The following is a 20,697-nucleotide window of genomic DNA, read 5'->3' as shown; positions in this document are numbered from 1 at the left end:
TCTTTGTCCCTTCAAGCAATTTCTCTTCTGCTGCAAGAACCTTCTCCTCTGCATCTCTTGCCATCTAAAATTGTGTTCCTGTATCTCTTCAGTTCATCAGTACTCTGTCATCTGATAGCACACATTTTCTCCCTTTCGTATATGTATTAATTTCTCTCTCTGCATTATTATTATTATTATTACTATTATTATTTTATAATAAAATATTTTTGATACAGCTTGTATAAAATAGAAGGCAGATCAAGCTTCTATTTAAGTCATTGTGAGTTTTGCCACTAACTTAAAAATGTGAGCAGGGTAGGACCTTAAGGTCATATTCTATTAGACATTGATCTATTTTGTTTATACTAATAGTTCCCAAGCTGTCATCAAGTAAGCATCAGTTATGCAAGAAGCTCTTGCTGGTTACCTGCGGAGAGCTGGCTGATCGTGTAATGCTGGTTCTCCTCCTTGAATCCAGCTACTAAAATCACATTAAAAGAAGCTAAAATATTAAATACTTTCTCAATATTATTTTTAGTGTGAGCTGTTTTAACTGTCACAAGGATTTTGTTCTGGAAGGGGAATTGGCTTGCATGATAATGAATGGGAAGGAGGTGATCTGTGAGACAATATCTTTATTAAGGTGTGGTCAGTGCTATGGAAAAGTTAGAAAACCCCTGGTTTATACAAAGTTAAAATCTTGAATGAAAAACAAGTGTCTCTTAAAGCAGCATGCACATGTTATAATGGATGCAAGATTGTGTATTATACTATGCGCAGTGTACTGGTGGATCCCATGTGCTGTAATTTACTACATTTGCACTTACTGACTTTGTTGCCATTACAAATTACAGTTTTAACATTTGGACCATATGAAACTAAAATGCTATCTTCCAAAATTTTAGCCTTAGAGTCTCTGCTGGCTTCTGTGCAAATTGATTGTGACATTTGCCGGCAGTGGTGTTGATCACTGTGTCTGCTGCACTCCAATTTAAATATACTTCACTGAGTACAGAGGAGCCATAAAATACACTTTCCTAATGCCTCTTGTCAGGAAGACTCTCTGCTACCACAGACATACGCTCTGATGTGAGAGTCACTTAGGCTACGTCTACACTGCATACCTTACAATGGTGCGGCTGTGCCGCTACTGCCGTGCTGTTGTAAGGTATGCAGTGTAGCCACTCTCTTCTGCCAGGAGAGAGCTCTCCTAATGACAATATAAACCCACCCCTAATGAGGGGTGGTAGCTTTGTCAGCAGGAGAGTGTTTTCCACCAATGAAGCGCTGTCCACACTGGCACTTTTCGTCATTAAAACTTTTTTTCACACCCCTGAGCGACAAAAGTTTTTTAACGATGAAAGTACAGTGTAGACATAGCCTTAGACTGAATATGCTGAAAGAGTCTGTTAATGTTGATGCTCAGAGAGGGCTGATTGACAGGCTCAAGAAGAATAGATCTCCTTTCAGAGGCAAACTGTCAATGTACTGTATCAAAGGTTTGAGAATAGTAAGAGTTGAAACCATGCCCTCCAAAAACACAGGCATGAAGCGATATGCTAAGCAGTGTAATGATGGGTGGGAAGAATATTTCCAGTATCTGAATATAGTCATTAATATTTGTATAGGTGCTCTCTACTCAGGGCCGGCTCCAGGCACCAGCAAAACAAGCATGTGCTTGGGGCGGCACATTTCTAGGGGCGGCATTTTGGCGCCGGCCATCATAGGCGTCGACTCCGGGGCATGGGGAAAAAGTGCCCCCGCCGCCCCAGCTCGCCGCCTCTGCTCGCCTCCACTCCGCCTCCGCCTGCTCCCCTGAGCATGCCGCCGCCGCTCCACTTCTCCCCCTCCCTCCCAGGCTTGCCGGGCGCAAAACAGCTGTTTCGCGCAGCAAGGCTGAGAGGGAGGAGAAGCCGAGCGGCGGGCGCTCAGGGGAGGTGGCAGTGGTGGAGCGGAGGTGAGCTGGAGCGGGGAGCGGTTCCTCTACCCCCTGTTACTTCCCTCGCCTGAGAGGGAGCGGGGAGAAGTGGAGCGGCGGCGTGCCCGGGGGAGCAGGTGGAGCGGAGGTGAGCTAGGGCGGAAGGTCGCAGGGGGGCCCGCAGGAAGCATTGGGGGGGAAATGCGGCACGCCTGGGGGAGGAGGCGGGGCTGGGGATTTGGGGAAGGGGTTCGGAAGGGGTGGAGTTGGGGCGGGGCCGGGTGCAGGGAGGCACGAAAAAAAAGGGGGGGGGCGGCCAACATTTTTTTGCTTGGGGTGGCAAAAATCCTAGAGCCGGCCCTCTCTCTACTTGCCTGTCTTTTATCCTGTTCTTCTCTTATTCAAAAACTTTTTATCGTCAGTCTTAATCTGCTAAACAGTAGTTTATTTAATCAGAGTTTAAAATTAGGCATTTTACAGAGTTCCCACATACCATTATGAATCACTAATGTTTGTTTTTATATTTCATTACAGCAGAAAACAGATGTGCCACTTCAAATACACTAACGTGCACAATGTGTCTTGCCCTGGGCCCAGAGTGTGGATGGTGTTCTCAAGAGGTGAGCTATTTCTTTGTTTTATTGTTGTATTTATTTATTTTAGCTGCTTCTAACACACTTATGCAGATGAAGGAACTCCAGAATATGAAAAAGAAAGATATTGAGAAATAACAGGGAAAAATTATTTAGACTTATTCTTGGAGACAGCACCTGAGAAATCATGTGAAATATATTTGGTTGCCAAAAGAGAAAATGTTACTTTTTTTATCTGGAAAATTACAGTAATTTTTAAATAAAGTGTGAACCTTTTTATGTTTTCCATCTACTTTATAGACAGCATTGGCAGACTAAAAGTAACTTTGGGGAGTTCAAAAGTTTTTGGCCTCAGCAATACAAAATTACTTATCAGTAGTTGGTATTAAACACTCTCATTATATATCAGAAGCAAATCATTTTCATATCTGTGCTTATTACATTTCAGCAAGTTACTTTACTAGTAATGTTTTGGTTTTGAATTTCTTGGAGTCAATTTGATTTCATCAGACATCATTTCCTTTGTCACAGATGGAAAACTGATGCTTTGCTATTTTTGACACAAGAAACCTTCAGTTTTGTGACTTGCCAGGGATTGTCATGCTTTTGTGATAAATTGAATTATTCTGAAATCAGTACTGTATTGAAAACAGTGAGGTTTCTGTTTTTGACAAACAACCAGTTAATTTCAATTTGTATATACCCAGTTATGAGTTTTCATGTCTCTGAAGAGTGTTAAGGGTGATTTGTAGGTTTTTATTTTATTTTATTTCATTTGCAAGATTGTTTACTGGCAATTAGAAGTTCACAAAAACTTTTAAGGGCACCTTTAGGCAATTAGTAATAGTGTAAGATGTCATCTGCTGACTTCACAAGGATTCATTTATTTTTATGCTCACATTGCAGCCAATGGGTTTCTCTCTCTCTTCTTCATGCCAGTATAATTTTAGAGGCTGAATGGTGGGTCAGTTAAAATACTACATTATTACATTCAATCTTTGCGTATTTGTCCATATTGTTTTGTTACAAAATCATTTTTAAACTTTCCATTTTGTATATGCAATTTTAAAGTGTATATTTTTATATTTCTTCAATACACTACAAACATTGCTAATTTGATTGTTTTAAAGCTGTTAATTAGAACTGATGGTGCTATTTTTCTCTTTCTGTTTATGCACTGACTGCAACTTCTACAAGTGTATTTGTTACCCCAAGTGTTCCTCAAGTAGTTTGTGAACAAATGTCACCCTTTCTCTTTCACTATGAGTATGTGTACACTTTAGGGACTATACTGGCGTAGGTACAGTGCTGTAGCTTTGCCCCCATAACCTATCACTGTATGAACACCACCTCCCTAAACAATGGTAGCTAGGTTAATGGGAATATTTTTCTATTGACGTAGCTGCGTGTAGACTGGGGGGTTAGGTCAGTATAGCTACGGCACTCGAGTGGATTTTTCACACCTCTGACCAACATAGCAATGTCAACCTACATTTTAAATGTAGAACAGGCCAATGTCTTTTACCCTTGTGCTATTTCTCATTGCCATGTGTAGTTGGATGTTATTGTTTCTACTCCCCGGTTGAATGATTGTCTTGTTTTATTCTTTTGCTGAAGAGAATTCAGATAGTGACTAGCAAATAATGAATAACACTTTCAGTATGAATATTTTATATGAATCATCATTCCTGTTTAAAATTCACTAAATATTCTGGATTTGTCGACCCTTTCATAAATAAGTGGTGGCATCCATACTCACAAACTACAATTAACATACCCCAGAAATGATAATTTGCTACATTATTTGCATGTAAACACACACAGATTGAAACTATTCAACTAGCTCTCATATTACTAAATGAAAAACTTCCTGGCATCAAAACTAATTATTAAATTTTGTCTGTGCCTGTTAAAACCATCTTTCAAAACTCTTTGTGTAGGAGAATTTTTTTTGCAACCACACCCTTTTTCTTTTTCTTTCCCATTTTATGTTTTCTGCATTTCTTTGTTAACAGTGTGTGCTACTGTGGGAGTATTTTATGAATTTCAGCAAACAAAGCCTGAATTTCTTTGTTAATAAAACAAAAATTAATTGATCCACTTCTGTTAGATATTTTTTAAAAAAGTTCTTATACATTTAATTTGTTCTTTGAAAACCACCTGTTTGTGAAAGTAACCCATTAAAAAATCTGTGGCCCGAGAAGTTAATGGAGTAAGGTTCCATGAAAGATCATCTCATTCTATAGCAGGGGTAGGCAACCTTTCAGAAGTGGTGTGCCAAGTTCACTCTAATTTAAGGTTTTGCGTGCCAGTAATACATTTTAACGTTTTTAGAAGGTCTCTCTCTATAAATCTATATTATATAAATAAACTATTGTTGTATTTAAAGTAAATAAGGTTTTAAAAATATTTAAGAAGCTTCATTTAAAATAAAATTAAAATGCAGATCTTATCAGTTTAGTGTGATCTTTGCCCTCGCTTTTCCTTGCTGAGTTTTCCAATGTGGGCTACAGCAGGGGGTGACTGAAGAGCGCTGGGTCGAGGCCAGGAGCAGAGCCCCAGGCTGGCTGCCGGTACCCCAGGCTGGCAGTGGGCTGAGCGGGGCCGGCGGCCAGAACCCCAGACTAGCAGCGAGATGAGCCGCTCAGTCCACCTCCGGCTCTGCTCAGTCCGCTGCTGGTCTGGGGTTCCAGCAGGGGTGAAAGTAACTTAAATTTCTTACAGGTACTGTCATATTGCAACCCCCCTCGGGGGGAGGAGATCAGGGGCTGGGGATGTGTGGGTGTGGGGGGGAACACTCAGGGCAGGGGGTTAGGATGCGGGGGGCTCAGGGCAGGGGGTGGGTATGTGGATGATGCAGGAGTCAGGGCTGGGAGCATGGGGGGTGCAGGAGTCAGGGTTGTGTGGCATGAGGGGCTCAGGACAGGGAGTTGGGGTGTGTGTGTAGGGAGGAAGTCCTGGAGGGGCGGGGGCTTGGGACTGGCCTGGGACAGTCTCGGTTGCAGCCAGGTTACCTCGATGGTGGATGGGTCCCTGCCCCACGCTGTTCCTGTTCCTGCCAAGGGAGCTGTGGGCCAGCTGTGTGGGGGCACTGCATCTGCAGGCAAATGGGGGGCAGCGGCAGAAGACCCCCTGGCCTGCCGCTCCCTTCCCCTTCTTCCCCAGGGGCCGCAGCTATGCACGCTGCAGGGACGGCACGTGCCTGCAGTGCCCTGGTATCCAGCCACAGTGGCGAGAGAGGGGCAGCAGGACAGGCTGGGATGTGGACACCTCCACCGCGCCTCCCGCCGGCCCCTTTCACTTGCCTGACTGCCTGCTGCTTAATCCGGTGCACGGGGCCGCCAGCACCAGCCTGCAGGAGAGTTCCGGCAGCCAGCAGGACCCCAGCTGGGAGCGCGCCACGCGCCGTGCTTCCACCCGCAGTGGAGCGCCCCAGCATCGGCCGGCTCCGAGCGTGCACGCTCCGCCTTACTTTCACTTCTAGGTTCTGGCTGCCGGCCCCTTGCCAGCGGGGTCCCGGCGGCCAGGACCCCGGCTGGCAAGGGGCCAGCAGCTGGAACCCCAGAGCACCGGCGGGCTGAGCGGGGCCGGCGGCCGTGACGCCAGAGCAGCGGCGGGCTGAGCGGTTCAGCCCGCTGCCGGTCTGGAGTTCCATTCGCTGGCTCCTGCTAGTCGGGATTCCAGCCGCTGGCCCCACTCAGCCCACTCCTGGCCCGGGGTTCCGTCCATCCAGGCCAGCAGTGGGCTGAGGGAGACTGGCGGCCGGGACCCTGGGCTGGCAGCGGGCTGAGCAGGGCCAGGGCCCCGCTCAGCCCGCTGCCAGTCTGGGGTTCTGGCCACTGGATCCTGCCAGCCAGGGTCTCAGCCGCCGGCTCCGCTCAGCCCGCTACCGGCCTGGGGTTCCCTTCACCCAGGCCGGCAGCGGGCTGAGCGGGGCCGGCGGTCGGGACCTCGGTGTGCCATTAAAAATCGGCTCGCGTGCCACCTTTGGCACGTGTGCCATAGGTTGCCGACCCCTATTCTATAGTTTGCTTAGTCTGACACGCAAGCCACATCCCTAAGATTGTGGAATTGGAGAGCGGGGGAAACAAACCCAAACCCACCTCTGTCTAAAAGTTTTGGAGCTATATACAAGGGAGAGCTTCTTTACAAAAGCTCCCTTTTGCTGTCATCCACATCTCCCAGTATTTTGACAATTTAAAACTACGTCTGTCAAGAGATTAAAAGAAGTAAATATGGGATTAATTGCGCAATTGAACAATAATGAAATACCATTTATTTAAATATTTTTTGAAGTTTTCTACATTTTCAAATATATTGATTTCAATTACAACACTGAATACAAAGTGTACAGTGCTCACTTTATATTTATTTTTGATTATGAATATGTGCACTGTAAAAAAAAAAAAAAGAAAGAAATAGTATTTTCAGTTTACCTAATACAAGTACTGTAGTGCAATCTCTTTATCATGAAAGTTGAATTTACATATGTAGAATTATGTACAAAATATAACTGCATTCAAAAACAAAACAATGTAAAACTTTAGAGCCTGCAAGTCCACTCAGTCCCTGTAGTTTCTGCATCAGAGTGTTGCTCTTTTAAGACTTCTGAAGGCATGTTCCACACCTCGTCCCTCTCAGATTTTGGAAGGCACTTCAGCTTTTAAACTTTGGGTTGAGTGCTGTGACTATCTTTAGAAATCTCACATTTTTGTGTTTTGTCAAATCTGCAGTGAAAGTGTTCTTAAAACGAACAACATGTGCTGAGTCATCATCCAGGACTGCTCTAACATGACTAGGGTTACCATCCGTCCGGGTTTCCCCGGACATGTCCGGCTTTTTTAGCTTTAAATGGCCGTCCGGGTGGGATTTCTAATAAGGTAGAAATGTCCGGGATTTCCCCCTTCCCCTCATGCAGAGTACGGCGCGGCTGATTGGACGGCTGTGCCTGATTGAAAGCCGTTCGCAGCCACTGGGGCCTCTAGCAGCCAGAGTCCCTCCCCCTCCCCCGCTCCCTCCTCCCCCGCAGAGCAGCGCCTTATTTGTTTGGCTGCACGTGGAGCCCGCAGCTCTCCCTCGGCCTGGTGGGGGGGGGGCAGGCAAGGGACAGCGAACTGGGGGTTAGATTGGTCAGGGGTTCTGGGGGGGCTGTCAGGAGAAGGGGGTGTAGAGAGTGGTTGGGGCAGGCAAGGGACAGGGAACAGGGGGGGTTAGATTGGTCCGGGGTTCTGGGGGGCTGTCAGGAGAAGGGGGTGTAGAGAGCGGTTGGGGCAGGCAAGGGACAGGGAACGGGGGGGTTAGATTGGTCGGGAGTTCTGGGGGGGGCTGTCAGGAGAAGGGGGTGTAGAGAGCGGTTGGGGCAGTCAGGGGACAGGGAGCAGGGAGACTTAGATAGGGGGTGGGGTCCTGGGTGCAGTTAGGGTGGGGGGGACAGGTAGGGGGTAGGGGGATTCTGAGGGGGGCGGGAAGTGGGAGGGGGCGGGGCTAGGGCGGCACCCCATGTCCTCTTTTTTGATTGTTGAAATATGGTAACCCTAAACATGAAATATATGGCAAAATGCGGGTAGAACAGACTGGGAGACATACAATTCTCCCCAAGTTGTTTAGTCGCAAATTTTACACATTATTTTTTTAACAAGCATCATCAGCATGGAAGCATGTCCTCTGGAATGGTGGCCAAAGCATGAAGGGGCATATGAATGTTTAGCATATCTGGCACGTAAATACCTGGCAATGCCGGCTACAAAAGTGCCATGTGAATGCTTGTTCTCAATTTCAGGTGACATTGTAAATAAGGAGCCAGCAGCATTATTTCCTGTAAATGTAAACAAACTTGTTTGTCTTAGCGATTGGCTGAATAAGAAGTAGGACTGAGTATACTTGCCTGCTCTAAAGTTTTACATAATTTTGTTTTTGAGTGTAGTTATATTTTGTACATAATTCTACATTTGTAAGTTCCACTTTCATGATAAAGAGATTGCACTATAGTACTTGTATGAAGTAAATTGAAAAATACTATTTCTTTTTTTACAGTGCAAATATTCATAATCAAAAATAAATATAAAGTGAGCACTGTACACTTTGTAATCTGTGTTGTATTTGAAAATGTAGAAAAACATGCAAAAATATTTAATACATTTAAATTGGTATTCTGTTATTTAACAGTGCAATTAAAACTGTGATTAATCGTGATTAATTTTGTTGAGTTGATCGCATGAGTTAACTGAGATTAATCGACAGCCCTATTTAAAACATTTCCTGCCCCATACACAGGCAACCACAAAACAAGAGGATACTGGCATAACTGTCTCTTATGGCTTATATAGGGGGAACAGATGGGCTCAGCAGCTTGAAGATTTTTAATGGGCCAGAAGGAACCATTAAATCATATAGTCTGTCATCCTGTATTGCATGGGTCATAGAACTTCACCCCTGTTTTGAGCACAGTACAGCTCATCCGCAGTTGTGCAACTGCTAGGAAGATGTAGTAGGCTTCCTCCTCACCAAATACTCAAATAACCCTTCATGCCCCCTACAAAAGACTTTCAAAAATCTGGCAGTTCCCACTGGCCTCAGTGGGAGCTGCTGAGTTTCCAGCACACTTGAAAATCTGGCCACTTGTTGAGCAACTTAACTATAGATATTGGTCCTAATTTTGAAAATATTGGTCCTAATTTTGAAAATATTGTCTTAAACAAAATTTCCAGTAGACTTTTTCTGAGAAATGAGCAGTACATTTTGAAGTAAAATAGTAAGTGTGGCTCACACTACTTTGGTGGAACTGCGTTAGTGAACGTAGCACAAACAATTTTACAGTGACATAATGACAGTGCATACCATCCTTTTTCCAAAGGCAGCTTGTTCTAAAAGTGCAAAATCCTCTCTCTATTCAAAATTTTTTGTCCTTTAAATCTAAAATTATTTTTCTTTAACTTCTATTTTAAATATTTTCTTGTTATTGGTCCTTATTGAAAACATGTGGTTTCCATGGCCTTGCACAACAGTCTTTGCAATTATAGTAGCATGTTCTATTGTTTGAAACACTTGTTATTTGGTAACTTGGTTTCCTTTGAAGATTATATATTTTCTAACTTAAAATGGCTTGTACTTTTTGCCTCTTTTCAACCAGGATTTCATGGCAGGAGCAACACAGAAGGGACGATGTGACATGGTTTTTAATTTAATAAAAAAAGGCTGCCAATCAGAATTTATAGAAAATCCCACCATTCGTGTAACAATACCCAGCGACCACAAGACAAATACACAAGTAACACCGGGAGAGGTTTCAATCCAACTGCGTCCAGGTTTGGTTATCTAAAGCATTGCTACTGTATTAAATCTAAACTAAATACAGGGACGCTTCAATCCAGTCTGTGAGGCAATGGCTGTAATTATTATTTAGAAGAATGAAACTAACTATCTTTCATCTATAAAACTATTTGTAGAAGTATAACTGCAATGTTCCTATGGGTATAGCTAAAAATTGGCAGCTATGCCCATTAACTCAGGGTTAGGGCTGCCACTGAGTTTCACAACAGTGACATGGAGGTGAAGGTGAAAACTTTTTGCAGTGTTTTGTTTCATTTTTATTTGTTAGCTGTTTCCATCCTGATCCACCAAGTTAATGTCAAGAATGGAGTTTTGTACTTGGAAATATGCAGGTTAAGTTCCAGAAACTCTCAAAAAACAGGTTATAATTCTGTTGCTTGAATTATCCCAGAATTGGAAGAATGAAACCCACCTCATTAAATTAAATACCAAAACATTGTTTGGTCCATAATGTTGACTATCTAACAAAATTGTTACAAAGTGACTTACTAGTTCATGCGCCCAAACACAAAAAAGACATTTAGGATATTTTTGGATACAAGATTTTTTGCTTTTTTCTGTTGTGTAAATTTAATGCACATAAGTGCTAGAGTGAGAATGCTGGAGTATATTGTGTTAGAATAGAAGACTGTACAGTAATAGAGTTGTTGTAAAAACCCTCATTGAATTTCCTGACTCTCATGCAATTTAAAATTTCAGTAGTATTGTTGTAATATAGTTCTTTTCCCACATATAATTTAAACCATGCCATATCATATGACCATGTCATCCCATTTGATGAAAACTACCCAGAAAGGGAAAAGATAATACAAAATATACCTACTTAGAAGCCACAAGACACCCCAGAAATTACCTCGTCCAGAAGGAAGGGGGAGAATCTAGTGGCTTCATGGATGGGAGCAGTGGTTGTAGGTCTTCTAATCATGAACACTCAAGAAGGCTCTGTATGGATGACCCCAACCTTGTGGATCCTGGAGCATAGCTTGGAATGCCTGTCCCTCTAGACTGTTCCTCAGCAATCTTCCCATTTCTTCAGCCCCAAACACTTGGCTAGCTCAGTGGCCATGTTTCAACTCATCCCTGTCCAACAGCCATCCACTCTACCCCTGTTCTCACAAGGGGATAGACATCATGTATTAGAGATTAGTACTGGTCTGAATAGCATTAATTTCCAGTGAAGTCATCAGTGGGAAAGTCCATGAGTTTCCAAGTGGTGCACGCTCTTTAGAGCAAGAGCTGCAACTCCTGCTACATTCTTTCCTGGTAGCAATGCCTCAACCCCCACCTGCAAAACAATAGTACCAAAGGGATGTTGATACCTTAGAGGAAAGGGAGCTGCTCCTTTTTCTACACAATTTTCATATGCAACTCACACAGGTGACATGTTTCCTCACCTCACTGGCACATGTGCATATTCAAAAGTTGCACTTTGCTAAAGTGTGTGTTGCTTGTTGTGAAGCTTGGGACATCACCTGAGACTTTCAAAGGGGCCTAAGGGAGTTAGGCTTCCAAGTCCCATTGACTTTCAGTGGGAATTAGCACCTATTTCTTTTTGCTCCCTTTGAAAATCTAAACCATTATGTACGCTTCAGCTTTATTGTGCACTTCGGGTTCATAAATCATTAAATGGATCATGTGCACTTATATGCACAGACTTTTTCATAGGTATTATATTTAATAAGTAATCCAAATGACTGTAAAAATACAGTAATTTGCATTTTACTTAACTGTTTCAGACCACGTCTGAGATAACACAATTGAATGAAAATTGATAATACTATATGCCTCTGCTGTGCATCCCAATGAAGTGGTACACCACTCTCTTACTGAACCTTGCCTCTCAGTTTATGGCCTGTCACAATTATAAAATATGCCTTTATTCTCTCAGAAAAGCCACATATTTCCAAATTAACACAACTTTATCTGCAAAATATTGCAATCCGTACTTCCCAAATAAATGGTATTGTTGGATCATGTTGGCTGTCAGTGCAAGGGTCATGGATCAGAGATGAAAAATAGAGAATGAATGTTATAAACTGTGAGATGCTATTCCTTATAAATATGTTGGATAAACTCTGCAAAGTTAGACTTCTGTTTAGATACAATGCTTATAACATTTACGTGTCTTTTATCTGATGAAGAAATGGGAGGAAGTCTTTACTGATGGGACAACTAGAATGAAACCCAGCGTAACAGTAGATTTAAAAAAGTGCATAATAGAAACTCATTGTCATAGACCTAGGTTAAACACTGACCATATTTGGGAGAAGCAGTGATATGAAATCATCTCCCACAGCTATATTCTCACACATGTTCTGTCAGAACAAAGAGAAGAGTGACCAATGTAAGTTGTGCTGCCCTTAGCGGATGCATCAATAAACCTATTTTATTTTTCCCATTTTCATACAAGAATCTGAATGACATGTTATATGCCTGTTTATTTTGCAGAACTCATAATTTCTAGTACTGTAACATGAGGGTATAACTTGGAGTAGTGAAATGAAGAAAGAGAAGATTTAGGCTGAATATATGGAAGAGACTTTCTTATGGTGATATCTGTTAGGTCCTATCTATGATACTAAAACAAACTTGTTTAAGCACAGCTGTGAAATATGGCTGGAACTCAACTTTGTTACAATAATATTTCTTCTTTACTGAATAGACCAAACCATAATTCTTATATCTGTACTGCGGAATTTTAACCTCGGGTGTTACCTGAGTTTAAACACTGTTCCTTAACAGGTTTATAATCTAATTGGGTGGGGAGTATTTCACACAGGCCAGAAGAAACATTTCTATAATGCATTTGGGCCACAGCCATGTTTCACAGTCATGTTCAAACAGGATTATTTTTGTAATGTAGATGGCGGCCCTGAGGTTGTAAAAAGACTTTTGAGAGGAATGGTGGAAAACTAGATTGGACAAAGCAGTAGACAGTGCACCATAGGGAACAGCTGCCCTGGCAGGAGATAAACTAGATGTTTAATATGTCCCTTCATTTACTAGTTCCTGATGGCCAAATTCTGTGGTCCCTGACTAAGGAAAACTCTCACCAGAGACTGCAGAATTTGGCACTGTAACCTTAAAATTGCTACTTCTTTTTTTCTGGTCTTGTCTGTTTTGTGTTCTTCCTTTATCTTCTAAATTTAGATTCTCCTATAAAAATAATCTTCCTTTGAGGATACATCATCTGTATTACTTATGAACCCATACAATAAATTTATGAGCTAAAATTCCTAGATTTTAGATTTGTTTGGTTTTGGTTTTTTGTAGGGCTGTCGATTAATCGCAGTTAACTCATGCAATTAACTCAAAAAAATTAATTGCAATTAAAAAAATAATCACAATTAATCGCACGGTCATACAATAGAATACCAATTTAAATTTATTAAATACTTTGGATGTTTTTCTACATTTTCAAGTACATTGATTTCTATTACAGCACAGAATAAAAAGTGTACAGTGCTCACTTTATATTATTATTTTTGATTACCAATATTTGCACTATAAAAATGATAAACAAAAGAAATAATATTTTTCAATTCACCACATACAAGTACTGTAGTGCAGTCTCTTTATCATGAAAGTTGAATTTACAAATGTAGATTATTATTGTTACGTAACTGCACTCAAAAACAAAACAATGTAAAACTTTAGCGCCTACAAGTCCACTCAGTCCTACTTCTTGTTTGTCTTAACAATTAGCTGAACAAGTTTGTTTACATTTACGGGAGATACTTCTGCCTGCTTCTTATTTACAATGTCACCTGAAAGTGATAACAGGCGTTCGCATGGCACTTTTGTAGCCGGTGTTGCAAAGTATTTACGTCCCAGATATGCTAAACATTCATATGCCCCTTCATGCTTTGGCCACCATTCCAGGGAACATGCTTCCACGCTGATGATGCTCGTTAAAAACATAATGCATTAATTAAATTTGAGACTGAATTCCTTTGGGGAGAATTGTATGTCTCCTGTTCTGTTTTACCCACATTCTGCCATATATTTCATGTTATATCAGTCTTGGATGATGACCCAGCACATGTTGTTTGTTTTAAGACAAAACGCAAAGAAGGTACCAATGTGAGATTTTTAAAAATAGCTACAGCACTCCCAAGGTTTAAGAATCTGAAGTGCCTTCCAAAATCTGAGAGGGATGAGGTGTGGAGCATGCTTTCAGAAGTCTTAAAAGAGCAACACTCAGATGTGGAAACTACAGAACCCGAACCACCAAAAAAGAAAGTCAGCATTCTGCTAGTGGCATCTGACTCAGATGATGAAAATGAACATGCGTCGGTCCATTCTGCTTTGGATCGTTATCGAGCAGAACACATCATCAGCATGGACGCATGTCCTCTGGAATGGTGGTTGAAGCATGAAGGGACATATGAATCTTTAGCACATCTGGCACGTAAATATCTTGCGATGCCTTATACAACAGTGCCATGCAAACTCCTGTTCTCATTTTCAGGTGATATTGTGAACAAGAAGCTGGCAGCATCGTCTCCGGCAAAATGTAACCAAACTTGTTTGTCTGAGCGATTGGCTGAAGTAAGACCAAGTGGACTTGTAGACTCTAAAGTTATACATTGTTTTATTTTTGAATAGGGTTTTTTGGTACATAATTCTACATTTGTAGAATTTCCTAATAAAGAGATTGCACTACAGTACTTGTATTAGGTGAATTGAAAAATATTTTCTTTTGTTTTTTACAGTGCAAATATTTGTAATAAAAATAAATATAAAGTGAGCACTGTACACTTTGTATTCTGTGTTGTAATTGAAAAAAGCATATTTGAAAATGTAGAAAACATCCAAAAATATTTAAATAAATGTTATTCTATTACGTGATTAATTGCAATTAATTTTTTTTAATCACGTCATTAATCGTGATTAATTCTTTTAATCGCTTGATGGCCCTATATTTTGTTTGGTTTTTGTTCACATTTACTATCTGCTTGCAAAGGCGCCCAAAGTTGATATAGGGAATAACTTCCCAGGTACCTCTGTACACCTAAACTTGCCCTCGAATGAATGGAAAGTCATTGTCTGACCAACTCAAATATGTGTGATCATGTGTTCTTCAACTCCCTGTAGCCTACAGAAGGAGAATAGTCACCGTCACAAAGACAATTCCACATTTAACGAGGAAGATGGGCCTTCTGTAGAAAAGCATTAAGGGAATTAAGATCTGAGTCATCTTCAAGTCTTACTGCAGGAGTGAAGCACAAGTGAAAGTTAGCCGTCCACCTTTTCCACCCCTCAAATTATTAAAATGGTGGGTCACATTCTGATACCCTTAGTCACACTGAATCATACTTTACTTCTCTAGAAATCCCATTGACTGCAGTAGGACTACTTGTAGAGTAAGGTGGAATTCAGGCTGAGTAGGGGTCTCGGAATCTGGGCCTCTCTAGCAGCTGTCATTAAATTATTTTAGGGGCTCTGAAATGTTTTGAGCTAATGTGCAACACAACCTTCTGAAAAGCTGGTTTAATTAATCTGCTTTCTATAAATGAAAAGGAGCTTAGAGATCTCCTCCTAGTCCTAAATGAACATCTGTCCACGTTACAAAGTTTCACAGAGTAAGAGCAACTGCTGGTTTTTGCTCAGGAGAGGCATAAGACTGAAATTGCCTATGGTGCTAAGACTCAGAATTGAATAGATTGGCCACAGTCTGCCCTTAGTTATACCCAGTGGTGTTGCATAGGTATAACTGTGAAAGGAATTTGGCTCGCTGTGTGGCGTTTGTATGGTATGTTATGCAGAATAAAAGTGTGTGTGTGTGTGTGTGTGTGAAGGATTTTTGTTTTGTTTTTAATCCTGGCTTTTAGGATTCACTTACGTAATCAGAAAAGCTAGGATTTATGTGGAAGAAAATAAAAGCTCTATTTATGACAAAATATTTTACATCGTGGGAGTTGCATTGCAAATTAAAGACTGTGAGGTTCATTTTAAAAAAAAATGTTTTCATTGGCAAGTAGGAAGCATAAAGGTGGAGTTTCAACATACTGAAATTTTCTTTTGTTCATACAAGAGCTGGTCATGGACAAAAGCTGAAATTTTCAGACGGAAAGTGTTCACATATACCCCTCCCTGCCCTTAACCCTCCCCCCCAAAAAATCATCAGGTAAATTGCCTTTAAAATAGATATATTTGCAATTTTCATTTTAACTCAATGGGGCAGATCCTCAGTTGGTGTAAATTGTAATAGCTCTGTTAAAGTCAACGGAACTTCACCAATTAACACTAGCTGAGGATCTTGCCTAGCAGCGTCATTATAGACTAATATCTGGCATAAATGCGTAGCCACATTTTTTATGATTTTTTTTTTAAATAGCTTCTGGTCAAGCATGTTGCACACTAGCTTTTGTTGAGCAGCTACAATAATCTCTGCTGTAACCTCTATCCTGCACTTGTCCCTCCCTATTGGTTTGCTATTTCCTCACTGTGTCATGTCATACTAGATTGTAAGATACTTATGAAGGGATCATGCCATCTTATTTATTCTGTGAAGTGTCTAGCATATTTTTGGGTGCTGTGAAATAACAAATAATTTAAACCCTCACAATGTTGAACTTAAATGCTACCCAGTTGTCTATTCATGTTGCTGTTTTTTGCTGGCATTGCAAAAACATCAAATAATAATGCAATAGGCTGATCTTTTTAAAGGTTAGTGATTTTTGTTACATAAGAGATTGTAATGTGGCTCTGTGGGACAGACAGACATTTGACATCCTGAGATAAAAGGTGACCTGTGTTTGTTTTTGTCTGAGGTCAGCATAGGGATTTTTCTTCTTAAACTCACATTTAGTTTTTCTTTAATCCTTGAAAGATTTCTCATTGACTTCTTTAGCACTAATGTAATGGAAAACTTGAAGCCCTACATAACTAGGCATTTCAGGTCCTGTTCTCTTTGGGGTATGTGTATATATATAATACCTATAGAGTTAGACACCCCTCATGGGGATACCAGACCCATTTGTTAGCCAAGTAAAATGGTACAGTTACAAACTATCATCCTTGAAGTGATTGAAATTCTTTCAGTTTTTGAGTCATGGTTCCTGTCTGGTATAATGCCAAATGGATTGTGTAATCAAGAATTTAAAAGATAATAGGAAAAGGCCCATTTTTAACAATAACCCACATAGGAGACCAGCTACATAAGTTTTATAACAGGCCCTTTAAGATTTATTTTTGATGTACATTTAAAACCCTCGTTGACTTTTTTAATTTATTTTTTCTGTTTGCCTGCAAATGTTTATAGTGCCTGCAACATTAAAGGTAAATTTGCAGTATTTTTAAAAGGGTACATTTGAAAATATGTAATACACTTGTTTGTTTCCTTTTAACCAGGAGGTAAAGCAAGCTTTATGTTAAAAGTCCATCCTCTAGAGAAGTATCCGGTGGATCTTTATTATTTAGTTGATGTCTCAGCTTCTATGCACAACAACATAGAAAAATTAAATTCTGTTGGATTTGATTTATCTAAAAAGATGGCAAATATTTCTCTTGATTTTCGACTTGGATTTGGATCATATGTGGACAAGACTGTGTCACCCTATATTAGCATTCACCCAGAAAGAATCCATAATCAGTGCAGGTATTTAATTTTGTGTGTTTATTTGGGTAATGCCAAGTAAGAAAAACTGTATGAATAAGAACTTAATTAACATGTTATGCTACATTATAATTTTTTTAAAACTTCACAATGAGTCTTTCTCTTTGATATCAGCTTGGTTTCCCAGCAGTGTTCTCTTTCTTAAGAAAAAAAGGCTTCTTTCACGCAGTATTCGGTGATTATTTTAAAATTTCAGAACCGCTCAAGGCATATGTTTTGTATATTTTACATATGCTTTTGTGTTTAAAACAGTCAGATATTGTGATCGATTATTTTGCATGTTTATTTTCTAGTTACAGTACTTCCAAAACTTGTGTGTTAAAATGCTTTCCTTGAAATTTTCCCTTTCATCCCTGTAATACATATTTCTCCCAGTCTATTTAACGAACAAAATAAGAACCTTTTGGGTTTGCTTCTGCCATTCTTACTTGGCTAAACCCCCATTTTCCCCAAGTGAGAAGTACAGGATTGGACCAATTATTTTTGCATGTCACAGACTTTATTCCTTGTATTCAACATGCATGTAAGATGGGGGATCACTGTCCATAACCGCTACAGAACAAGACTCCACACAACAAATCCAAATACCCTTATATGTAAATCAGATTGTTTGTGAATAATTAATATTAATCTTTTTTACATCATATATACAGTAACTCCTCACTTAAAGTCGTCCCGGTTAACGTTGTTTTGTTGTTATGTTGCTGATCAATTAGGGAACATGCTCGTTTAAAGTTGTGCAATGCTCCCTTCTAACTTCGTTGGGCAGCCACCTACTTTGTCCACTGCTTGCAGGAAGAGCAGTCCATTTTAACTAGCTGGTGGGGGCTTGGAACCAGGGTGGACCGACAGCCCCCCTATCAGCTCCCCACTCCCCTAAGTTCCTTGTGCAGCAGCTGCCCAGCAGGCTAGCAATTGCCGGCAGTTCAGCTGTCCCTCCCCCCACTGCCATGTGCTGCTCCTGCCCTCTGCCTTGGAGCTCCTGAGACTCCTGCTTGCTGTGCGGGAGGGAGGGGAGAAAGAGGGGGTCTAATGTCAGGGTGTCCGTCCCCTCCCCGCTCCTGCACCCCGCTTACCCCATCTTCCATAGAGCAGGGGGGACACACGACAGGGCTCAGGACAGTGGGAGCTTGCTGGCAGCAGCTGCGGTCTCAGCAAGCTGATCTAATTAACAAGGCAGTGTATTTAAGAGTAGGGTCAGCGTACTTAAAGGGGAAATGCGCATCTCTCTCTCTCACACACAGTGTGTGTCACTGTCTGCGATGCTGTCTCCCCTCCCTCCATTCCTGCTGCCTTGTAGAGTGTGAGAGTTAACCCTTGAGGGCTCAGCCAATTGCTAGTTCATCATTTAGCAGTAAGGCATTCCCTGGGAAATGTCCCACCCTCTGACTCCTCCACCTCAACCAAGCTTCACAATCATCATCACTGTATACCAGTATTAAATTGTTTGTTTAAAACTTATACTGTGTGTGTGTGTGTGTCTATATATATATATATATATAGACACACACACACACACATATATATAAAATGTCTTTTGTCTGTTGAAAAAAAATTCCCTGGAACCTAACCACCTCATTTACATTAATTCTTATGGGGAAATTGGATTCGCTTAACATCGTTTCGCTTAGTCACATTTTTCAGGAACATAACTACAATGTTAAGTGAGGAATTACTGTACTTGTTGCTACGTATTAGCTCTACTGTAAGGGCCTGAACCCAAGTCCATTTAAATCAATGGGCTTCTTTTCAATTATTTCATGGGCTTTGGATCAGGAACTGTGTCTCTGAATTATTTAAGCACTTATGTAGGTGCCTCAGTCCCACTGAAGTCAATGCTTAACCGTGTTACAGAAAAAGGGCCTAATCTATGGGTTCTGGAATTAGCTCAGCTATCTCTTACTCAAAGCTTCCTCAACATAAAGTGGTAAAAATTGTTTAACCTCTGAGAATTTGAGAACATAGTCTTCCATCCGTATGGCTATGTAACTATTATTAATCTCAATGTGAGGTATATTCATGTGTTTATGCCCTTTAGAGTTGATGGGATTTTAGGTTTTGATTCTGTAGCTCATAGTCATGTGAAATTGTTACAGGATCTGGTCCTTAGTATGTAGTATTTCTTTATCAGGACAGAAAAAATTTAAATGTGAAGTCTAATTGTTCCCTTTCTTAGGGATTCCAAAGGGATAATGTTCTGTTTGAGGTTATACTGTCTCTTGCCATATTTTGCTGTACATTAAATTCTATACTTCAGCATTGTTTATTTTTTGTTATGATTGCATGAAAGCAATTAGGATTGGGTACACTTTTCACATAACTAGAAGAAAAAAAACATGAACTAATTTTTGTTCAACATAAACTAGAAATATTTCTAGTTCAAGCGAGTCTAATAAAGATTCTTTTATAAAAATATCTATATATATATATTTTTTCAAAATATTTATATTCACATGTTCCATAAAACCCATCTAGTACTGGAGTTATTAAAATTATTTTTAAATAATAATATAATATGTTGGGCTTGCTTTGTTTTCTCCTACAGTGATTATAATTTAGATTGTATGCCACCTCATGGCTACATTCATGTGCTGTCTCTGACTGACAACATAGCAGAGTTCAAAAATGCAGTGAATAAACAAAAGATCTCTGGGAATATTGATACACCTGAAGGAGGGTTTGATGCTATGCTTCAGGCAGCTGTGTGCCAGGTAAGGAGATTTCTGAACAAAGAACTGAATGGCAGTTGAGCAACAAATCTGTATTTATCATTGTTTCTGTTCTCAATGATACTGAGCCATTTATAATATAGTAATCATGCTCCTTAGCAACTTTATGCCTGACAGAGGCATGACATTTCCCCCCAGCCCCTTTCCAATCTCCAAGCCATCATCAAGGCTCCCCGTGAATGTCCTCTTGCTGGAGGAGGACTGAGTAGGGGAATCCCTTTCAGGGCTGATAATTGATGTGGCTCTTGTGTGGGGAAAAAAGGTTATGGAAAAATTAGGGCTGTTGATTAATCGCAGTTAACTCATGCAATTAACTCAAAAAAATTAATCATGATTACAAAAATATATCACAATTAATTGCCATTTTAATCACACTGTTAAACAGTAGAATACCAATTGAAATTTATTAAATATTCTAGAAGGTTTTCTACATTTTCAAATATATTAATTTCAAATACAACACAGAATACAAAGTGTACAGTGCTCACTTTATATTATTATTTTTATAACAAATCTTTGCGTTGT

The 20,697-nt window shown here is 40.5% G+C and overlaps 1 protein-coding gene across 1 annotated transcript in view; it reads left to right on the top strand.

Moving 5' to 3' along the window:
* ITGB8 (integrin subunit beta 8) overlaps positions 1-20,697 on the top strand; it is a 70,858-nt gene that overhangs the window by 19,072 nt on the left and 31,089 nt on the right. The window contains exons 2-5 of the mRNA XM_065399516.1: positions 2,435-2,520; positions 9,623-9,797; positions 17,179-17,425; positions 19,989-20,154. Of these exons, the coding sequence (XP_065255588.1) occupies positions 2,435-2,520; positions 9,623-9,797; positions 17,179-17,425; positions 19,989-20,154 (674 nt within the window). The remainder of the gene's footprint in view (positions 1-2,434; positions 2,521-9,622; positions 9,798-17,178; positions 17,426-19,988; positions 20,155-20,697) is intronic.

The sequence above is a fragment of the Emys orbicularis genome, chromosome 2 (assembly GCF_028017835.1).
Source record: "Emys orbicularis isolate rEmyOrb1 chromosome 2, rEmyOrb1.hap1, whole genome shotgun sequence".
Lineage (NCBI taxonomy): Eukaryota > Metazoa > Chordata > Testudines > Emydidae > Emys > Emys orbicularis.
The sequence above is the reverse complement of the archived record's forward strand: the minus strand, read 5'-3'. Positions and strand labels throughout refer to the sequence as shown.